Raw genomic sequence first — 21,258 nt, forward strand, 5'->3', positions numbered from 1 at the left:
TTAGCTTTCATACCTTTATATAAGGTATAATAACTATTAGAATATCCCTAATACCCTTTATATAGCCTTTCTTATTTATATTATAGATATTATTATTAGTAATATTATATATAAGCTAGGTAATTTAGAAGAGTTTAAACTACTACTTTAAAGTCTAATAATCAAAGGCATCTTTCTAGGACTAATCTAATATATAGGAGCGTTATATTCGAACCTCTAAATAGTATACAAGGAAGTTAGAATATTAGCACTTTCTAAGAGATTTTATATCCTTCTTTATAAGGAAGAGTTAACTAGCCAGATTCTTAATAGCCAAGATAGATATTAGCTAGCCCTAGGCATCAAGTTAGTAGATAGCTCGAATAAGAGAAGCTTCTTCTACATTTAACAGGCATTATTATAGCTCTCTAGAAGCTCGAAGACTCTTATACTAACTAGAAAGACGGTCTATAAGCGTTGATCGGGGGACTCTAAAGAGGATAGCAGCTTGTCGAATACTAGGGATATCTTTCTATTCGAGCGCTAGGATTGCGGCTTGGATACAGCCTTCCTAATTAAGATTTAAATTAGCCATCGTCAAAAAGGTAGAGTAGACTTCGAATATTATAAGAAAAGAGGAATTTATGGTAAACTGGCTTGCGATGTTGGTATCTTGGTGGTGTACGTTTAGGGGCTTAAATTGGTGGAGATTTGGTGGCCGAATTTGGTATGTGACCAATATAGGTATGATTGACGTTAAGCTCAGGCGAGACGTAATTACCAACACGCCTCCCCCGCGCCTCCCAATTTCTAGTAAACAAAGCTTAATCAATGTCCCTGTTTTACGAGGTATCCTGTTGATTTTTCAAGAAGCATACCTCCCCAAACTCTAGAGGTTTCTTTCACTGATACACCATGTTTAGTAAAATCTTACTTATCGGAACTTTTGACCTATCATCGTAGTCTTCCCCAGCCTACTGTTATCTGTTACATCCAACCCCCTCTTGGACCTTGGTGCTCTCCCCGAGCCGCCACCAAACACGACAAGGGTCCGCGTCTGGAGGCATGATTAGATATCATTGCTCTCAATCAAATATAATTATATACATACCCCGTTCCCTCAAGCTGGACTCGCCTGCTCCCTGTCCCCTTGCGTCAAATCAGGCGTCAAAGTGGGGGCTTGACGTGCAGCAGGCTCGCTCCTTCAACCCCCAAATACTCAACATATCGGTTCCTTTGCCAACCTCATACGTCCGCTCAGGCTTGATATATGCGAGCCGCTTGAATGCACCACGTCCCGAATTTTCATGCGTTGCGTTCCGAGCGGCAGCCTCATCCTGGATCATACCATCACCGCCTGCTGCCAAGACGTTCCAGTAGATCCCCTCTCTCAAGCCCCAAGGCGGCCCGGGAAGGCTGAGATCTTTGTATAGGGGGAACTCCAGGCAAACCAAGACTCCCGAAGGGGCCAGCAGTTCGCTCATCCGTCGAGCCCAGTCTTTCCGCATCTCCGGGAGCAGGGCACAAAGAAACTTCCGGCTCGATTTAGCCCTTCTTCTTCTTCACCACAGCGTGGCACCTTTGGTCTCCCAGACTCACCGTGTAGTCATAGATGAGGTCAAATCCGGAAAAGACCTCTCCGTCCGAGCAGCAGTCGCTCTCCCAGTCCCTCGCGAAGAAGTCCCCAACCACAAACCGGACGTGGCCTCGCTCGGATGCGGGATACCGTCCCATGTGGCTGCTGCTCGAGAAGTTGTCTTCAGACGGCGCGGCGAGCTGGGAGGCCGCGTATGCCCGGGCCATCTCCACCCCCCTTTGCGAAACATCCAGCCCGTAAGCATCGTAGCCGTGAAGGGCGAGCATCACGACGTCATATCCTTTCCCGCAGCCCTGAGAAGGAAAAAGCACGCCGTCAGTAATTTGATGCTACTCGGCATGGGGATGTGCCGTGCGCTGCGGTGAGGGTTGTATTACCGGCACCAGAACTCTTGGCCGATGCTTGGCCAGCCCGTCCGGTCTCGGGATCAGATTAGTGGGAGATTCGACGAGGTCGACAAGCGCGGGGGAGGGTTTGCCTCGGTCCCAGAGGTCACTCTGCTCGCTCTCCCAGAGCGCTGACCATCCATCTACCTGCTCGGAACGCCGCCTGCAAAATGTAAGCCGTGACCTGGGGCGGTGATAGCCGTCGCATGGGTGGGAAAGCAAAGAGGTTTATGGCTTACCTGCCACTGAAGTGGGAGATCAGACGTCCCGGGACGAAGGCAGTTTGACTCCCCTGACTCGACATGCTGACCGTGCGGCTTGGTCGGTATTGTGCCGAGGAAGTGTACTAACTGGTGCTGGAAGCGAGCATTACCAGTCGTCGTGAGCTCGGTCAGACACCTCTTGCTGCTACAACTCGTTGCTTGGGACCTCGTGGCGATCCGGCAATTCCGTCATTGGCCGTCCATCATACCCGCTAACGGAAGCATGTTCTTCCTCTCCGATGAATTTCATTTGGGAGGGCCTCGAGGTGTTATCCGTTGAACCAGGGAGGAAAGCGAGCCGGCATTGTCAGCTTATGGATGTTGAGACCTGGAATTCGAGTTTGCGGCACCCAAAGAGAAGCAGAGATTCTTCGTTAACATGAATGACAATGCGGACATGGAGCTCGACGTCGCGTTGAAGAGTAGGCCAGGTCGACGCCAAGGATTAAATCGCTCAACATAGGGGTATCTATCTATAGCTTTGGTATCTTAGGTAAGGGAGATCCTAATCGCTCAACCAAGGAGCAGGATACAGTGACGGACCCGGAAATCGAAGATACCAATGTCGATACCTGCGGAAAAGGCGGCGCTCTCGTGGCCCTGCACACTAGGTGAGGAAAGTAGTCGTTCGGTCCATTCCGCAACTGACCTTCCCCAGGAGTCCCTTCTTTGAGGTCCGGCCTTCGTGTGACACCCCTCTTTTTGGTTTCTCTCCACTCCCGCCCGGGTCGCGCTGATAACTTCCGAGATGATCACGGACAGGCTTGCCCATACACGTGTGGCTGCACTGAACGCTCATCGGTCCTTTCAATTGGCAAAGATCCTTACGTTGAGGTCGACGCTCCCGGTCGCGATAACGCAGCGGATTTGCTGGGCCTCGACGGCCCCCGATGACTTCTTCGGCGTGCCATTTGTCTCGGCACCTTGCCCATCCCCACCGTTAACCACGGGGACATCCTTGACGACGGAAGGGGCCCACCGGATGCACTGCACAAAGTGACCGTGAGCGTCCGATATCGTCTTGACACATCTCCCTTCTTGTGTAAGGTCCCAGCATCTCAGCGTGTAGTCGTCAGAGACCGAGAGGAGATATTTGCCGCCTGGGTGGAAGACGAGGCCCCGCACCCAGTTGTCGTGTCCGACTAGAATCTTGATGCATGTGCCCCGAGCGTCCCAGAGCCGGATGGTCTTGTCCCTTGACCCAGTCGCCATAAACTCGACCGCGCTGGTGGCGGGTGGTTTCTTGACTCCGGCGATAGCCGCCAGGTGAGGATAGGAAGCGGCAGGCGCGATTGCGCAGCAGAGCACCACGTGCTCGTGGCCGATGAGCGTTGTCTTTGGCTCTGGGTTTGCTATCGATACATCCCACAGTCGGCTTGTATAGTCATCGCTTGTTGAAAGGATGAACCTGCCGTCGATCGAGGGACAAACATCGCGCACCCACTCAGCGTGTCCTCGCAATGTCTTGACGCAATAGCCCGTGCTCACATCCCATATCCTGAGCGTCTTATCTCGGCTAGCACTAACCAAGAGATTCCCAGCGCCGCCCGCGACGCCGGAGGGGATGAACCGAACGGCACTGACGCTGTGATCATGACCGGGCAATGTCCGGATATTTTTATAGTCGTCTGACGGGTCCCAGAGTTTGATGGTGAGATCCGAACTGCATGAGGCGAGGAGTGTGTTCCCTCGCGGGCCACCAAAATCAACATCCAATACAGCTTTGGTATGGCCTTTGATTGTCCGTTCTAGCTCTCCAAGTTCCCAGTCCCATATCTTGATGGTCTGGTCCTCGGAGCCCGAAGCTAGCGAGGAGAAGACCGGGTGGAAGGCGACGCATGTGATGGGGCTGCGGTGTGATTGCAGCGTGTGCCGCGCAGGGGATTTCGGCAACCAGTTGACTGGGTCTTTATTCTGCCGTGATGTCGGAGTCGAGTTGTCGAGTTCTGACTGCAGGGCAGCATTGCGGGCTTCCAGATCCATTATCTGCGAGCAGCACGGTTAGAGCCGAGCATAAGGGATGGCTCGTGATCGAATGCGGGAAGCTCTCTCGCCAACCTTCTTCTGTAACCGGACAACGCTGGTCCACTTCTTCTCCAAGAGGCCTTCATACTTCTTTGCTGTAGCGGCATCGAAGACATCTTCCCCAAGACCGAGTTCGGCTCTGAGAGCGGCAGCGGTACTGGTCAGGTTGTTGGAGGTCAGATAGGCAATGAGGGCTCGGTGTCTGTTCGCCCGTCAGCGCCGGTTTCCGGGTCCAAGGCGAACCCCGATCAAGGCCGGGCGCAATACCTACAGCTCCTCAGCCTGTCGAGGCGTTAATAGCTGGGCCATTGCAGACGTTCAGAGAGCAAGTCGGGAACCCCTGATCGGTCTTGGATGTTGGGTGGAGACGGGCAAAATCGCGGGGAAAGGTTGAATCGGCGGTCACGTTGTGGCAGTCGATCACCTCGCACGCTAGTCGAGCAAACTATCGTAATCCTGAGCCAAAATGCTCGATGCAAAGGTCCATTGCCGTTGGTAGGAATCGATCACTGATCGCTTTCGAGGGACAGCCCGTTGCCGAAGGCGCAGCTGCTCGGGGCCAGTTTAACGGTTCTGAGTGAAACCCGATTGATTGCCCAGATCCACGGGTCACACACCCAAGTGGAGCTGGCTGTCGACAGATCCGAGAGGCGGGCTAGCGTTTGGGCAACCTGAATTGCGGGATTCCGATCAGCGGTTAGGTGTGAGAGGCTGTGTATTGCTAGAAAAGTTGAAAGAACGATTGCGGTTGTCGCCAGATAATACCTTGCGCAGAATGGCGGGGCAGAGGGAACTGAAACCCTCCCGATAAAAGGTGGGATTTGTTGTTGCTGCGCTTCATGCGTTCGGTTGACGCAGTCAAGCTACGCTAGGGCGATGAGAGCCGGTTACAGCTGGCAATGCGCATTTGTCGGCCGCAGGGGCCAATGAGGGAGTGACATCATCCTTCTGACGGGTGCCCGACTGGGGTTTCTGGAGCAATGCACAAACCCAACCCAAGTCGGCACATTGTCAACAAGCAGCCCAGGGCACTGACCAAATCAGGCTTCGCGCCCCACCGCCTTGCATCTGACAACAGACACAAACAACGCAGAGCACTGCAAGTTAAGGGTCAGATTAATCAGATTTCGCAAACTCGCACTTCTTTTCCAAGCACTTTACGTGGCTTGGAATATCCAGTATTTTCGATCGATTTTGCAAATCTGACGTGCGCAGTCTCCGGGAACCGTTTCGCAGACCTCGGCGACGGCAAAAGCCAGAGTCGCCCTTGACAATCGCTCCCGCCCTGCACCGACCGCCAAACAAGAAATCTGAAGGCATCAAAGCAGGAAGCACACGACAACCGACTTCCAACAGCCTCTGGAACGTTCTCACCTCTCAACAAAGGCAACTTTCCCGTGCAGGAACGACCGCTACGTTTTCACGGGGCTTCCTCGACGTTGCGGTACCACGCTAGGAGCCCAATCACTGCACGCACTTGCCTGACCGGTTGATTGTATGTCCTCCCTCCCTCTCCGTCTTGCCGCCTCGCAGGCGTTCCACACGGTCGCTCGAGGACAGAGAAAATACCCTCGACCCTCCCATATGTCTGCCCGGCCCTGAATCCGATATGTGTGGCGCCAGGGGATCTTGTTGTTTCCGGATACTGATCGAGAGAACTGCCAGAATAGGCCGCAAGCAGCTACGCTCCGAGACTCCCAATTCCACCAGCCACGGACAAGAACGGTTCTGCCGCAAGTTTGCAGGGGCACATCTCCCTTGTTCAATCTCCATACATTGGCCCAGCATGGCCGAAGAGGAAGACTATAGTTCTCTACCCCTGACAGATCGTTGGGTGCACAAAGTATGGACTCTGACAAATGTGGCATGAGACATGACGCGCTCGCTGACTGTTATTCTCCCCGGTAACAGGTATGGAAAGTTCGGAAACAGGCCTACGAAGAGGCCGCACAACAGTTTGAGAAGACCCCCGACGAGTACGACCCTGCTTTTCACCCCTTTACACAAGACCCGAGCTTGTGGAAATCCGCCGCGGCCGACTCGAACGTTGCAGCACAGCAGGAAGGGTTAGCTGCGCTCTGTGCTTTCCTGAAGTTTGCTTCCAGCGATGCCGGTCTCAGGGCCCGTCACCATGCGGTGACACCCATTGCCGAAAAGTGCCTCACGTCCACCAGAGCCGCCACCAAGGCCTCGGCGCTCGAGGCACTGCTCCTTTTCATTGAGATTGACGTTCCCGGTCCTGTAATAGAGGAGCTTCTCCCCGTGCTGTCTAGCAAACAGCCTAAAGTCGTGGCAGCGGCACTATCGGCTTTGACGCAAATCTATCACAACTACGGCTGCAAGATTGCCGATCCGAAACCGGTGCTCAAGATTCTGCCCAAAGTCTTTGGCCATGCAGATAAAAATGTGCGAGCCGAAGCTACCAACCTTGCCGTTGAGTTCTACCGATGGCTGCGCGATGCCATGAAGCCCATGTTTTGGAACGACTTGAAGCCAACGCAGCAGAGCGACCTCGAAGCCCAGTTTGAGAAAGTCAAGGCGGAGGGTGCGCCGAAGCAAGAGCGCCTGCTAAGGTCACAGCAAGCAGAAAAGGAGCGTGCCCCTGCCGGCGACGGCGGCGGCGACTACGAGGAAGACGGTGGGGAAGCTGAGGAACCAGTTGAGGTGGACGCTTTTGACCTTGCCGAACCGCAAGATGTCCTGAGCAAGGTGCCGAAAGACTTCTTCGACAACCTGGGTTCGTCAAAATGGAAGGAAAGGAAAGAGGCGCTCGACGCCTTGTATGCACTGGTCAATGTGCCAAGGATCAAGGAGGGCGATTTCAACGAGATCAACCGCGCTTTGGCCAAATGCATGAAGGACGCAAACATCGCGGTCGTCACGCAGGCAGCCCAATGCATCGAATTGCTGGCAAAGGGTCTGAGGGCAGGCTATGCCAAGTACCATTCCATGGTAATGCAGCCTATCATGGAAAGGCTGAAGGAGAAGAAGCAAAGTGTAGCCGATGCCCTTGGCGCCGCCTTAGACGCGGTGTTTCTTACGACCAGCCTGACCGAGTGCCTCGAGGATATCACAACGTTCTTGGTCCACAAGAACCCTCAGGTGAAGGAGGGCACCATGAAATTCCTCGTCAGATGCCTTCGGACAACGAAAGAAGTACCCAGCAAGCAGGAGATTGCGGCAATGGTCGAATCGGCTAAGAAGCTTTTAGCTGAATCAAGCGAGGGGCTTCGTTCGGGGGGGGCGGAAATTTTGGGAACCATCATGAAGATCATTGGCGAGCGGGCCATGAACCCTCACTTGGAAGGTCTCGACGACATTCGAAAGACGAAAGTCAAGGAGTTCTACGAGACTGCCGAAGTTAAGGCCAAAGACAAGCCGAAACCACCGCCTCCAGCAGCCCGTCCGCCTCCCGGTGGACCGAAGAAGGCGACAGGAGGGGTTGGTGTCAAGAAAGGGCCAGCTGGTGTGAAAAAGCCGGCTCCCGCCCCTGCCGCTGCACCTCCAGCAGACCCTACACCCGCTCCTGCACCGCGGCCTGGCCCGGGCAGTAAACTTGGCATGCCCAAGCCAGCTGGTCTTGGCGGTCTCAAAGCTCCTCAGAAGCGGACGTTGTCAGGGCCGGCGCCGGCGCCGGCTTCACCAAAGAGACCAGCGCCAGCTCAGTCCCCTCCTCCCGCGGAAGACGAGGAAGAGCCTCCAATGTCGCCGCCGCCTGCCAAGCCCGCACCGCGCATCGGCCTTGGCCGTGGTGGTCTCGCTGGTCGTTCCCTCGCGAAGCCCGCTGCGCCGGCCGCCCCTGCTGCGCCGCCATCGCCAACACCCGCATCAGGGCTCACAGCTATCGAGCGTGCCGAGCTCGAGGAACTTCGCGATGCAAACGAGCGGTTGCTGAAAGCCCTGGAAGATGCCCGGCACGACCGTTCTAAGCTTTTGTCGGAAATACAAGAGCTCAAGAACCAGAATGCGAGCCTTATCGAGGACCATACGAGGGATGTGCTCTCCATCAAGGCGAAGGAGACACAATTGGTTCGGGCTCGAAGCGACGCCGAGGCAGCCGAGCAAACCAACGAGCGGCTACGGCGCGAGCTCGAGCGGTTGAAGCGTGCGTTGAGCAAGGCCGAGGCACTCAACGCGGCTGCTGGTTCGGGTAGCCCCGGCTCTCCCGGCAGCTTGGGATTTAGGGCAATGAGCCCGACACATGATGACTTTTACCGTGACGCATCCAACGCGAGTCGGAATCGGATGAGCATGGCCAGCACGCTCAGCGAGGAGAAGGAAAACGGGGACGGCATGCCTCACCCGTGCACCAAGCTCAGCCCGGAGCTTAGGTACGGAGGCAGAAACGCAAGCAGCGGGCGCGGTAGTCCGGCAAGGGGGTTCAGACGGGAAGTTAGTGTGGAGGAGAAGGAACCGCGGAGCGTTGATATGGGCTATGGTGGCTACAATGACCGGGCCGGCAGCAGGGCTAGTAGCCGGACTGGTGGCCGAGACACACCCTCTAGCATGAATACATCAGCAACATCCGGAATGGAGAGCTGGAAGAGAGCGGCCGAGGTGACAAGTCAATTAAAGGCTCGGATCGAGCAGATGAGGGTTCGTTCTCTTCGAATCCCCCCGTTTGAGCATTCGTTGCTAACAGCAAACACCAGGCCAGACAGGCCAGTAGGCCGCAGTAGGGTGGCCGTGCCGCTGGCGAAAATGCATCTGGCATTCTCGAGATCTACCTGTCTTCGCGAGATCCACCTCCATACAAGGCAGGCTGACTCCGTATTAGAGGCTTCCGTGGCGGAGTGCGTCTTCCCAACGGATCTCGGTTCTTATCGGATTCCGTTTCCAAGGCGTTGGTTGGGATAGGAGCCATACCCCTCTTATGTACCTTTATCCCCTGTCTTGGTCTTACCTGCATCTCATGCACCTTTTATAATAGCATGGGTATTACTTGTGTGTGTATAGCTCTAGCTCTTCTAGAAGTGTGCGGATATGCTGCTGGAGTTGAGTTGTATCAACAGTGGCTGGCATTTGGTGTTGAATCAGATGATGAGGTCTGAGTACCCATGAGCATGTTAGATCTGAGCCGGCGGGCTCGAAAACTGGTGAATGAGGACTCCGGAATCTGTACTCCATACAGGAAGTTCCCTACGGTGTGCCTAAAGCATGGGGAGCGGAGAGCGAGTCAATTGCGGAGTTTACCTCATTCGCAGTATTCCTTTTAGTTCTGCCATTCGATACTTATGATCCGAGTCTCCATTCAACTGGATGTTCCATCTTGCGTTTCATAATTTGAAAGCCAAAGCTCAGGTGGCAACAAATGAGAAAGCGCGGTTAGTTCAGTGGTTAGAATTCTCGCTTCCCATCTTCTCTTGGAGTAGCGAGTGACCCGGGTTCGAATCCCGGATTGCGCACACCTTTTTGGTCCTTCCTCTCAAGAGCGCTGCTGGACATTCACATCCCCCGAATCGGATGGGCCGGTATTGTCTCGCCGCGAAGTGGCAGCTTCTGAATCGAGGGGCAGGCGTTAAAGCAGCTGGTTGTGCTAGTGCAGTTCAATCTCCTCGTTCAGCTCATTAGCAGGTTCTGTTGCAGAGGCTTCAAGATGCCAGTAACTAACTTGAGTCTGGAAAGGGATGTTGTCGGCTTTCGTTGGCGATATCTATTCGACTCCCAGGTCAGTGACCATCAATAACAAGGAAGATGTTGAAGAAACGTTCTGAAGACCGGACTGTCCGTGATCCTGTTGACGGAGAAGACATCAATGAAGACATCTATTATTGAACGGTGGAAATGGGATAGCCACGGGGAGTTCAAAACGGCGTGCGTGTCTCCTTGATGTTAGCCAAGTACATAGGGGTTAGGCATTCACCGCAAGGAGATAGTAGACTACACGGTGATGCCGTCTCCGCTCTTTTCATGACTTCTGATCTTCTCATCCGGTAGGCCTTCGACAGCTCTTACGCTGACCCTGGAATAAGGCGCACGAAACACCAACTGACAGGGCGCCCTGAGTTCGAGAAGTATTGTACGTACGGCCCCAGTATTCTGAAGGTATTCAAACCCTGTGCCCTCGGGTAGCACCCGAAGATATCGGGATCTAAATGTCAGAATGACTGCAGTGTGTACAAACATCCGGGCAGTTCGGTGGACCGTTCCACATGTTGTCTCTTATGCGTCGTGTTCTATACTACGAAGGAAGTAATTAAGCTGTTCGGGTTTTGTCTGCCGAGCCGCACCTGCGGGTCCAATCTAACTCGACCTTCGTGCTTAACGAACGCTTGCAGTGGTACGCCTTGTTTTTCTTGTTCATGGGAGGAGAGACACGGGGTCCCAGAAAGGAGTTGATTTCTTGAGACGGGCGGATTACACCCAAATGGATCTCTACCTCCTGCGTATTGTCGGCAACAAAGTGGTGTGCCTACAGGAAGGGCGACTTCGTAAATGGCGACTTTGTACTGGACCCAGTACGTAGCTTTGGTGCCTGATTCCCACCTGGGGTGTTCCTTCCCACCAAACCAGAGGGCACATGGTACTACGCACTACGTATTGGCCTGAAGAGATTCAAGAGAGAGCAGCATGAATTGCCTAAACGTAGTGCAGCGAAAATTTCTCTGAGTGAGTGGAGAGAGCGCAAGAACCAATTCTCAATTGTAAGTACAAGAACTTAATAACACAGTATAGGATAGGTCGTTGCGAGATACGGAGTCCATGCTTTCCATGAGTGAGGGATCGCAGTGCGGGGCGCCGCTTGAGGTGGGGCCGCTTTTTTCAGTGGGCTGCCAGCCGCTGGCGCTAGCGCGGGTGGCAGGTGCTGCCGAGCATCGTAAATTCTTTTTAAAGATCCAGGACACGGGCACTGCCTTGGGCGGAAACTCAGCCACGATTTGCATCTGACAGGATCTCAGCTCAACTTTTTTTTTTTTTTTTTTTTTTTTTTTTTTTTTTTTTTTGAGATTCGGCGAGAGACACGCTGTTGCGTGAAGCTTGATTGCAGACTGCAAATTTCGGGTACCTTAGAATCTACCTGAGGTAATGGACGACCTCGCGCCGACACCCTAGTCACACGCCGACTACACTACCCAACTGATGAGCCGAATGTAACTGCAGGAGTGCCCGATGGGGGCTCGACGGGAGGACATGCAAGTCGGTGAGTTGCGGTGGCTGGTTAACGGAATAGGGTAGGCCGATTGAACCATGCCAGCGGTACTCCGTATTTGGAAGGAAGCCGGGATATGTTTCCAACCTGGTCCATCTTCTTTTCGTCCCATCTTTTTGCGGTGACCCATTACACGGGTCCCTCTGGTAAGCTGCAACCTTCGTTCCTGCTCTCTGCATCCCTGTCGTTTCCGCACTTTTCATCCTCCTGCTGCGGCATGTGCTGCCCAGATCGGGCGATCCACCATCGGTTGTTCTGCAGGCCAGGGGCTGAGCTGGCTGAGCTTAGCCTAACCGGGTTCTGATTGGCTCTTAGACGCTGATGACGGGGCTCTGTACCACCACTCAAGGCTCCTTCTGCAAAGGCACAGTGCTAGAGCGTCGGCGTTGTTTACCAGGGGAGGCCTTGCAGAGCGGCGCGGGCGCGGCCATCGACCTCGACAAAGCTGGCTGCTACAGAGTACGGATTAGACTAATCAATCCGCACACTCTGCGCATCTGCCTCGGTGCCTGGCGCTCCATGTCGACCGCTTACTCTCTTCGCACCTCTCGCTCCGCTTGTGGTTCCTGAACACTCGGTTGTGGGGCTTTCTCACTCCCGACGGCACGCGCCAACCGGCGCCAACCTGCTGCTCGAGTTCCAAAGTCCCGGACGGTTTGAGACCGGGCAGGGACCCATGTGCAGCCCAACCGCGAACCTCGTGCCAACAGCCGCTTCCTGCTGCGCCATGCGGCCCAGTGCCTGAGGGCCCCCAGCTTCGCTCTCCTTTGTTCGAGATACCCATTGGGCGTTAGGACTTGTTGTTTTGCTGTTAGTGATTTTTTTTCTTGGTGTATTTCCTAGTCAGCCCCCGCTTCCGGGGCGCCTGTCGCCATGGCCGCCGGTCCAAGGCCCGCCCCGCCCATCGATGCTTCGACGTCCTGGTTGTTGTTGGAAGAAGAAACCACCGAGGCGCGCCTGTTGGTCCTGGTTTCCAAAGTACTTGGCATTAGCACGGACAAGGTTCTTCCACATGAGTCGTTTCGGGACCTGGGAGGAAACGAGCAGCTTGCGGTTGCGCTGAGGAAGGCTTGCATGGCTGCCGGGATGGACGTAAAGGTCAAGGATATCCTACGGTGCTCGACGCTCGCCGAACTGCAGACATGCATCACGCCCTGCGCCCCGCAGAACCGACCCTCCGCGACCGACGCCGTCGAGCCCGTCATGATCGCACCACTCGAGATCCACCGAGCGAGTCGCATGTCCATCATGCCCGAACCGAAAGACGGGCAGCTGCCGAAACCGGGCCGGGCGAACAGAACAGACATTGAACGGGCGCTGGGGACAGAGGCCGAGGTTGGGAGGATAGTCACGATACGGCCAAAGGCAGGCCCCCTCGATGGGAAACTGGTCGCCCTCCTGACGCTTTCGAGCGCCCAGACGACTCCGCGAAACCCGGCAGCGATCAATCTCATACCGCAGTCGCACGCCCTCTTTGCGGGAACCCAGGTGGCCCACCTCAAACGCGCTGCTGAGACCCTTCTTGCCCCCGAAGCCATACCGGATGTCTGGATCGTTTTGGACGGAATGCCCCTCACCGAGGCTGGTGATATCGACCTGCGGCGATTGCGGACCTGGGCCCAAAACATGAACGAGAACGTCTACCACCAAGCACTGAGCTTGGAGCACCAGGAGTGTCTGCAAAGCCCGGAGACAGAAATGGAGAAATCAATACAGAGGCTGGTCAGTAAGGTGTTGGATATCCCGCAAGGGCAGATTGGCGTCAACTTCTCCTTCACTCAGCTTGGCGGCGACGAGATGACGGCTATGGAATTGGCTGCTCGGTGCAAGCACGAATCCATCTACATCAACACCTCCGAGGCCCTGGGATCCATGACATTGGCCGAACTCGCCGCTATTGCGGCATCTCGGGGCGGCCTGGCACATAAGTGGGACGAGGAGACAACAGGCTGTTTCGATCTCTCGCCGATGCAACATCTCTATTTCGACACGGCCATGGGCGGCGACCTGAAGCGGCGGCCTGTCCTGGACGGTAGCTATCGCTTTAATCAGAGTCTGCTGCTGCGGTTGAAGAAGCTCTTCTCCTTTAGTGACATATCGGCTGCCGTTGAGGCTGTTGTCGCTCACCACCCCATGCTCAGATCCCGCTTTGGCCGGGGTCTAAACGGGTGGGTGCAGAGAATCCTTCCCGAGGTCGCCGGCTCCTACACCTTGAGCCACAGTGCAGTTCAATCCGAGCGCGAGCTGGAGAACATCATTGAGCGCACACAAATGTCGATCAACGTTGAGACCGGGCCCGTATTTGCGGTGGACTACCTCACCACTAATGATGGGCAACAGTTAGTGTACCTCGTTGCCCACCACCTCGCCGTGGACCTCCCTTCATGGCGGACCATCATCCACGACCTCGACGAGCTGCTGGAGCACGGAAGTCTTCTTTCCCAAAGGTCAATGCCCTTCAACAAGTGGGTAGACCTCCAGAAGGCCGAGGCTCTGGGCCCGGATCCCGGGTCCCTGCTTCCTTTCGCCCTCCAGCCGGGTGACTACGCATACTGGGGCCTTCAAGACACTCCGAATACGTACGGAGACGCAGCCGAGATCGGTTTCTCGCTGAGCAATGAGCTCACGACGATCCTTCAGAGCTCTTGCAATCAGGTTTTCAAGACCGACTCGGTCGACATTTACCTGGCTGCGCTCGTACTCTCATTTGCCCAGACTTTCCATGATAGACCCGTGCCCGTTGTCTGGAACCAGGAGCACGGGAGAGACCCGATGAACCCGGACATGGACATTTCAGAAACGGTGGGCTGGTTCACATCGCTCTGTCCCGTCAGCATCAAGGCCGAGCCAGCGGACGACTTCATCAACGTCCTTCGCCATCTGAAGGATACGCGGCGGTCTATTCCCGCACGCGGTGCCCAGTACTTTGCCTCGAGGTTTTACCACTACGACAGGGAGGACTTGGTCGCAAAAGACTGGCCTTTCGAGATCATTTTCAGCTATGCCGGCACCTTGCAGCATCTCGAGCGGGACAACGGGGTATTGGAGCAGCTTACTATTCCCGGCAGCACGTTAGCATCACCCACCTCAGATATCGGACCCAATGTTGGCCGCATCGCGCTGTTTGAGATCAGCGCCATGGTTGACCAAGGAAGCGCCAAGGTCAAGTTCTTGTACAACCGCTTCTCCAAGGACCAAGCGCGGATCAAGCAATGGGTGCAGAACTACGAACACGTCTTGCTCGAGGCCATCGGCCGGCTGCGATATCACCCCCAGGAACTGACCCAGGCAGACGTTCCGCACCTCGACGTGACCTACGAAGGCCTCGACAAGTTCAATAAAGACCGTGTCGCCACCCTTCAGCTCGCCAGCGTTCGAGACGTCGAGACGATCTATCCGGTCACTGCTGTTCAGCAGAGCATCCTGATTAGCCAAGCGCAGCGGCCGGATACGTGTTACTTGCACGCCGTCTACGAGTTTGCGTCCCCCAATGGCGATCCCATTGACATTTCCAGGATATGCACCGCGTGGACACAGGTCACCATGAGACATGCGGCATTGAGAACCGTCTTTACCGAGAGCGTCACCGAAACCGGTCTTTGGGATATGGTCATCCTCCGCAGAACCTCGCCCGAGATGCTATTTATCGACACCGCGCCCGCCGAAGACCCCGTGTACGAGCTGAGCAACCTGCCGAATCTCCGGCCGACCCCGAGCAAACCACTACACAGACTCACTGTCTGCAAGGCGCCCACGAGGACATTGGTAAAACTCGATATCAGCACGGCGCTTTGTGATGTTAGTTCACCTCCTCCTAGGAGTGTGCCGTTATTCGCGGCTAACCGGGTTGCAGTCTTTGAGCATCCACCTGCTCCTCCATGATTTGCGGCGAGCGTACGCGACAGAACGGGCCATCATCGAGCCCGACCAGTTCTCTTACCCACATTATCTCTACTTTCTCAAGATGGTCCGGCAAGAAAGCAGCCTGGCTTTCTGGAGGGAGAAGTTGAAGGGCGTCCCTCCTTGCCTATTTCCACGGCTTACCGTTCTGCCCGGCGAACTGGGGTTCGTCAACACCGGCGTCGAACTTGACATCACATCGTACCAATTATCCGGGTTTGCCCGGACTCATAAATCCACCGTCGACGCCATTCTACGGCTCGCATGGGCCCTCGTTTTGCGATGCTTCACCGGTTCGAATCTCGTCTGCTTCGGGTTTCAAACCCTCGGCCGCGACGATTCGATACTCGGAATGCGGCATGCCGTGGGGTCCTTCTCAAACACGGTGGCTTGCAACTACGAACTAGCGACGTACAGCACGATCGCCGCGGCATTGCACATGGTTGAGGAGCATCTCGTTACCTGTCTCCCTCACCAGCACTTCACCCTGGCCGAACTCCAACATGCCATGGGCATGAAAGGCGGGGAGCGCCTGTTCAACTCGTGCTTAACCTTCACGGAAGAGCCAGCCGGTCTGAACAGCAAATTCACCACACGAACCAGCTTCGAGCTGAAGCCCATCTCGCTGCAGCAGACCTTTGATGTGGACGTTGTTGTCAACACGCGCTTCACCGCCGGCAAACTAATTGTCGATATTGGACAGCGGGTCATGTCCCCGGAGCAGTCCGTCAACGTGGCAAACACCTTTGGAAAAGCTATCCGCGCGATTCTCTCCTCCCCTAATACTGCCATCGGCTTGGTCGACCTCTTCAGCGACAGGGACTATGCCCAAATTCTTGCTTGGGAGGCCGAGTCACCTCCCCAATTTAAGGAGCCGGTACAATCTGTGGTCCATGACCTCATCTCCCGACAGGCCAAAATGCAACCATCGTCGCAGGCCATCTGTTCTTGGGACGGATCGTTTACGTATCTCGAGCTCGAAGAGGAGGCAACCAGGCTGGCTCATCACCTCGTCGATGTCGGGGTTGGCCCACATTCTGTCGTTCCCGTCGTGATGGACAAGTGCAAGCTCGCCCCTGTTGCCATGATCGCCGTGCTGAAGTAAGAAAACAAGACACTTTCGATCAAAGAACCCACGGCTAACACCTAGTACCCCAGGTCCGGCGCGGCATTTGTTCCCGTCGACTCACTGGAACTCGGCATGATCCAACCCATCTTTGAGCGCCTCAACTCTCGAGTGGCCATTTCCTCAGAGCGTGCCGCCCCTGTCCTTGGAAACCTCTTCGACCGTGTCGTTATTCTCATAGACGAACTAATGAACGTTCTGCCGCGAGGTCAAGGGCCGCTGACCTCCATGGCCACGCCAGGTGACCCGGCCTGCATCTTCTTCGTGCCGGCATCGTCAACCGAGGCCAAGGGAATCACCTTCAGCCACGCAGCCTTGTCAACTGCCCTAGAAGGGCAGGGCCACGCCGCGAGGATCTCGCCTCTCAGCCGGGTGATGCAGCTTTCATCGTTCAATGTGGACATCTGCATTACTGAGATCTTCACGACCCTAAGTCACGGCGGCTGTGTCTGCATTCCTTCCGCGGTAGAGAGGTTGCAAGATTTCTCTGCCGCCGTCAACAGGATGCAGGTCAACTGGTCGTACATGACGCCGCTGCTGTCTAGAAAAGTGGACCCGATGCTGCTCCCCTCGCTCCAGGTGGTGTGTTTCCGGACCCGAGGGCTTGATGAGGACACCTACAACATTTGGCATGGCAAGGTGAATGTGATCTTGGCGTACGGCCCTCAGGAGGTGTGCCCTCTGGGCATTGCCTTTGTCGAAGCGCTCGGACCCCACCACTTCAAGAGCATTGGCTGGCCCTTTGCTGGGAACCTGTTGATTGTGAATCCAGAGGATCACAAGAAGCGCGTGCCTGTTGGCGCGGTTGGTGAATTGGTCGTTGAAGGACCGACCATAGGGGTCCCGTACCCGAACAGGGAGTCGACCATGACCCCTCTGTCACCGCTGGGGCCCGCGGCCGAAGGCAAGGCGCGGTATTTCAAGACTGGCCATCGGGTAAGGTACACCGAGAGGGGGTTGATGGAGTTCATCTCGGGTTCGCGCGACGATGATGGCAAGGATGGCAGGGTTGTCAACCTCACAGAGATTGAGCAGTACCTGCGCCGTTGCCTCGGACAAGGCATTGATGTCGTCGTCGAGAACGTCATCTTCCGTGGCAAAGCCAAGAACGACACCGTGCTCACCGCCTTCATCGAGCTCGGTGACCGTCTGGGTAACGAGGAGACTCTCTCGTCGCTGAGCCCAACAACGAAGGAGCAGCTCGCCCTGGCGAAGCAGCTCGTTGAACTCGGGCTCAAGAACAGATTCCCGCAGTCCATGATACCTTCGGCATTTGTCCCCGTCAAACACCTTCCCATCACGCCGTCACTCAAGGTCAACCGGCGACGGCTGCTCAAAATGATCGCCGGCCTGACTAAGGAGGATCTGGTTGGGCTTGCTAAGGTGCCGAATACAGCAAATTTCCAGCATCTGAAGCCTTTGCCATTGACACAGAGCGAGGAGAAGATGCGGGCTATATGGGCGCGAGTGTTGGGCGTCGAGGAGGCCAAGATCTCAACCTTTGACAGCTTCTTCACTCTCGGCGGAGATGACATCGTCGCCGCGCAGTTGGTGGCCGTTTGCCGACAGCAGGGGATCTCCGTATCGATCGCTGACATCTTGCGAAACGTTACCCTGGCCGAGCTCAGTCAGGCGGTCACCACCGTCGACTCTCCGCACGCCCCACAGGAACAAGGCACCTCTCCCGCTCCGCCAGCGACAACACCGTCGCCCATACCCTTGCCACCTAACGCGATCAAGGAAGTCTTCATCGAGAAAGTCATTGCTCCGGGTGTTGGAGTCGACGCGAGCGTGATCGCCGATGCGGCCGAGGCCTCATCGGCCCAAATACGGTACATCGAGACCGGCATGCTAGGGGGTCGTACGAACATCAACTACTTAGTCTTTAATTTCACCGGGACCGTCGACTCCAAGAAGTTGGAAGATGCTTGCAAGACCCTGGTGTCTATACACCCCATCCTTCGCACCGCCTTCGTGCCGCATAATCGCCGAGTATACCAGGCCGTTATCAGGTCTAACAGCATCGAATTCACCCGGCAACACTGCCAAACACGGCGGCTTGCCAACATGCTGGACAAGGAGATCAAGAAGGACCAGAGCACGCCTATCCGATTCGAGAATCCCGTCACTAAGTTCATATTCCTCGACGGTGGCAAGCAGTCAATTCTCATCCTCCGGCTGTCCAAGGCGCAGTACGACGATCTCTCGGTTGCCCTATTGGTCAAGGATCTCAAGCGACTATACGATGGCTCTCAGAAGCCGCCTCGGCGTCCGACGTACTGCGACTTTGTGCGCACCACCCAAGCCGCCAATTCGCTCGGGGCGGAAGAGTACTGGCGGGCGCTGCTTGAGGGCTCGGCGGTCACGCAGGTCGTCGCTCACCCGCAGCCGTACCCGATGTCGACAAACGTTCAGACGATTAGCAACCCTGCGATCTCGCTGGGATCGCTCTCTAGCCTCGGCATCTCCTTTGAAACCGTCCTCAAGGGAGCCTGGGCGATGGTCCTCGCAAATCTTTCCGCCTCCTCCGATGTCGTTTTCGGTGAACTTGTCGACGGCCGCCACATCAGACTTCCCGACGGGCATTCGGTTGCCGGCGTTATGGGGCCGACCGTCAATGCGACCCCGGTCCGGGTCCAGTTTCCGGACACCCCGCTGACGCCGCTGAACCTTCTCCAGTACATCCACGCACAGCGCGTGTCTGGCATTCCTTTCGAGAATCTCGGCACCCTGACGATCGTGGAGAAGTGCACGCCATGGCCCTACTGGACTCGATTCAGCACACTGGTGCAGCACCAGTACCAAGACACCGCCATCAACCCTTCCGAGCCGAAATCGTTCCACCTCGGCTCGGCCTCTTGCAAGTTCACCATCCACGAGTCCAACGCGCAGGACGTGCCGGATATGTTTGTGAGGTCTCTGGTGCGTCCGCCGGATCGTGTCGAAATCTCCATCACGTTCTGCGCCGACCGCATTCCCGAAAAGTTTGCCGAACACGCGCTCCGCATGCTCTGCTCAACCGTCAGCCTGCTCACCAGCGTTAGCATCATGCAGCCCGTCATCCCATGCGGATATCAGTACCGGAACATGATCAAGCGGATCCCGCTCCCGCCGAAGGCTGCGCACGCGGAAGATGTGGAGTTAGCAGAGAGTGTAATGAACTCTCTGAGCAACGAACAGGTGGAAGCCGTCCAGACAATCATTCAGGATACTTGGACCTCGATTCTCAACCCTAGAGCACTGGGCGTTCCCGAATCCCAGATCCACAATGCCGCCTTCTTCGATCTCTGGGGTAGCCTCATTCCGGCGGCCCAGATCACGGAGCAGCTCAACACCGAGCTGCCAAAACTTCAGCACCCGGGAGCCGACGCTAGTCTCCAAGTCACCATGGAGGAGATTGTCGAGAACCCGACGATGCTGAAGCAGTTTGAGCTCATTGCGACCAAGCTTAAGGCCTTGTCCGCCAAAGAGTCCCAGAAGGGCAAGGAGACAGAAAGGGGGGCCTGGACCGCAAAACCCCCGTCTCATCAATCCCACAAGAGGAAACCAAGCGGGAGTATCTCTATCCCGACGCCCTCCTTCAGCAGCCGCATCCGCCGTTTTGCCAGCACCGTCGCCCGGACAGCTTCCCCACCAACCAACAACAGCAATCACAACACAGCCGCCGTGATTCGACATCCAGCTCAGTCTCAACCACCGCCAACCCCGACCTCCCCGGTCGCCATCGGTCTGGCCTCGGCCATGGTCGCCGATCTCTCCCCTCTTTCACCCAAGATCATCGGCAGCGTCAGCCCCAACAACTCTTCGGGCACCGGCACCCCGCGCACGACGCCGAGCACAAGCAACTCGAGCCCGGGCCTGCAGGTCCCCTCGGTCGCGCCGCAACTTCCCAGCCTCCCAGCGTTCGAGCCCATCGCCGAAGAGACCGAGTCTCTGGACGGGATGCACGGCGACATCTCATCGGCGGCCCCCCCGGCCGCCGCCTCGCAACCTGTGTTCCGCCAGTCCAATCCTCCTACCCAACACGGCATCGGCATCGTGTTCGGCGAGCCGGATAGCATGACCGAGGGCAGCACCGCGAGCAGCGCGAACGCGAGCACCGACGCGACGCTCGCCACGACACTGGTCGGTAATGGGGGGGGGGTTGCAAACGCGGGGGGGACCATGGCCGGGGCGCCTCCGGTTCGGAGTGAGATCAAGAATGGCGAGATGGAGTGGGACGGGCAGAAAGATGGCGACCGGGACACACTGGGCCCATTGCCGGGCGCGATCAACGCGGCCTATCTCGCGAAGGCGCCTGGGAATATGCGAGCTGCGCTCCCGAATACCCCGTTAATGCGCGGTGCCGCCGGCGGCGGTTCTATTGGTACTCCTAGTAGTGTAGGCGAGGAGGGTCTGGAGGATCTGGTCAGTCCGCTGAGTGCGGTCACGCTCACGCCTGCAAGTGCGGGTGGTGCTGGGAGGTATCATGCTCAGCAGCAGCAGCAGCAGTAGTATACTTCTAGTCGTGGGGGGATATGGTGGTGGAAATGTGTCAGCCGTATCGAGCCCGAGTCCGGATACGCCGGCAAACGGGGATCGGTTTGGACGTGGCGGGGTGGGTTCCTCGTCTGTCACAGGATCATGAATCTAATAAGCAACAGAGGGGCGGAGCTCGGACCGTCTAATATGCTTGTGCCTTGTTCTCAAATTTTGGGTTATTAGAGCTTCTTGTATATAGATGGAACGGGAACGCCTTTGCACTTTGTGATTAGCAGGGTTTGGTCGACGATACCGTTGTTAGCATAGCGTTTCATGGATACACTGGGGAGGCCGAAGTAACTGAATTCACA

The 21,258-nt window shown here is 56.0% G+C and overlaps 4 protein-coding genes and 1 non-coding gene across 5 annotated transcripts; 3 read left to right on the top strand and 2 right to left on the bottom strand.

Annotated features, from left to right (window-relative positions):
- Window positions 1-997: 997 nt before the first annotated feature.
- On the bottom strand, window positions 998-1,590 carry MYCTH_2305843 (uncharacterized protein). The gene has a single exon (XM_003663688.1). The coding sequence runs from the start codon at window positions 1,485-1,487 to the stop codon at window positions 1,140-1,142; it is 348 nt and encodes a 115-aa protein (XP_003663736.1). The 5' UTR covers window positions 1,488-1,590; the 3' UTR covers window positions 998-1,139.
- A 536-nt stretch (window positions 1,591-2,126) lies between these two features.
- MYCTH_2305846 (uncharacterized protein) lies at window positions 2,127-4,657 on the bottom strand. The gene is made up of 3 exons (XM_003663689.1): window positions 4,522-4,657; window positions 4,284-4,452; window positions 2,127-4,211 (listed from the first exon to the last, which is right to left on the bottom strand). The coding sequence occupies exons 1-3, from the start codon at window positions 4,557-4,559 to the stop codon at window positions 3,033-3,035; spliced, it is 1,386 nt and encodes a 461-aa protein (XP_003663737.1). The 5' UTR covers window positions 4,560-4,657; the 3' UTR covers window positions 2,127-3,032.
- Window positions 4,658-5,691: 1,034 nt separating this feature from the next.
- Window positions 5,692-9,059, top strand: MYCTH_2305849 (uncharacterized protein). Its single transcript, XM_003663690.1, has 4 exons — window positions 5,692-5,745; window positions 5,921-6,093; window positions 6,162-8,846; window positions 8,903-9,059. Exons 2-4 carry the CDS (start codon window positions 6,037-6,039, stop codon window positions 8,927-8,929), a joined length of 2,769 nt encoding a protein of 922 aa, XP_003663738.1. The 5' UTR covers window positions 5,692-5,745; window positions 5,921-6,036; the 3' UTR covers window positions 8,930-9,059.
- A 510-nt stretch (window positions 9,060-9,569) lies between these two features.
- MYCTH_t101 lies at window positions 9,570-9,655 on the top strand. Its single transcript has one exon. It is a non-coding gene; the product is annotated as a tRNA-Gly (tRNA).
- A 2,618-nt stretch (window positions 9,656-12,273) lies between these two features.
- MYCTH_102985 (non-ribosomal peptide synthetase) lies at window positions 12,274-20,920 on the top strand (the record flags this gene model as incomplete). The annotated part of the gene is made up of 3 exons (XM_003663691.1): window positions 12,274-15,198; window positions 15,254-16,401; window positions 16,459-20,920. 3 exons carry the CDS (start codon window positions 12,274-12,276, stop codon window positions 20,918-20,920), a joined length of 8,535 nt encoding a protein of 2,844 aa, XP_003663739.1.
- Between the last annotated feature and the right edge of the window lie 338 nt (window positions 20,921-21,258).

Source organism: Thermothelomyces thermophilus, chromosome 4 (assembly GCF_000226095.1).
Source record: "Thermothelomyces thermophilus ATCC 42464 chromosome 4, complete sequence".
NCBI classification, from domain to species: domain Eukaryota; kingdom Fungi; phylum Ascomycota; class Sordariomycetes; order Sordariales; family Chaetomiaceae; genus Thermothelomyces; species Thermothelomyces thermophilus.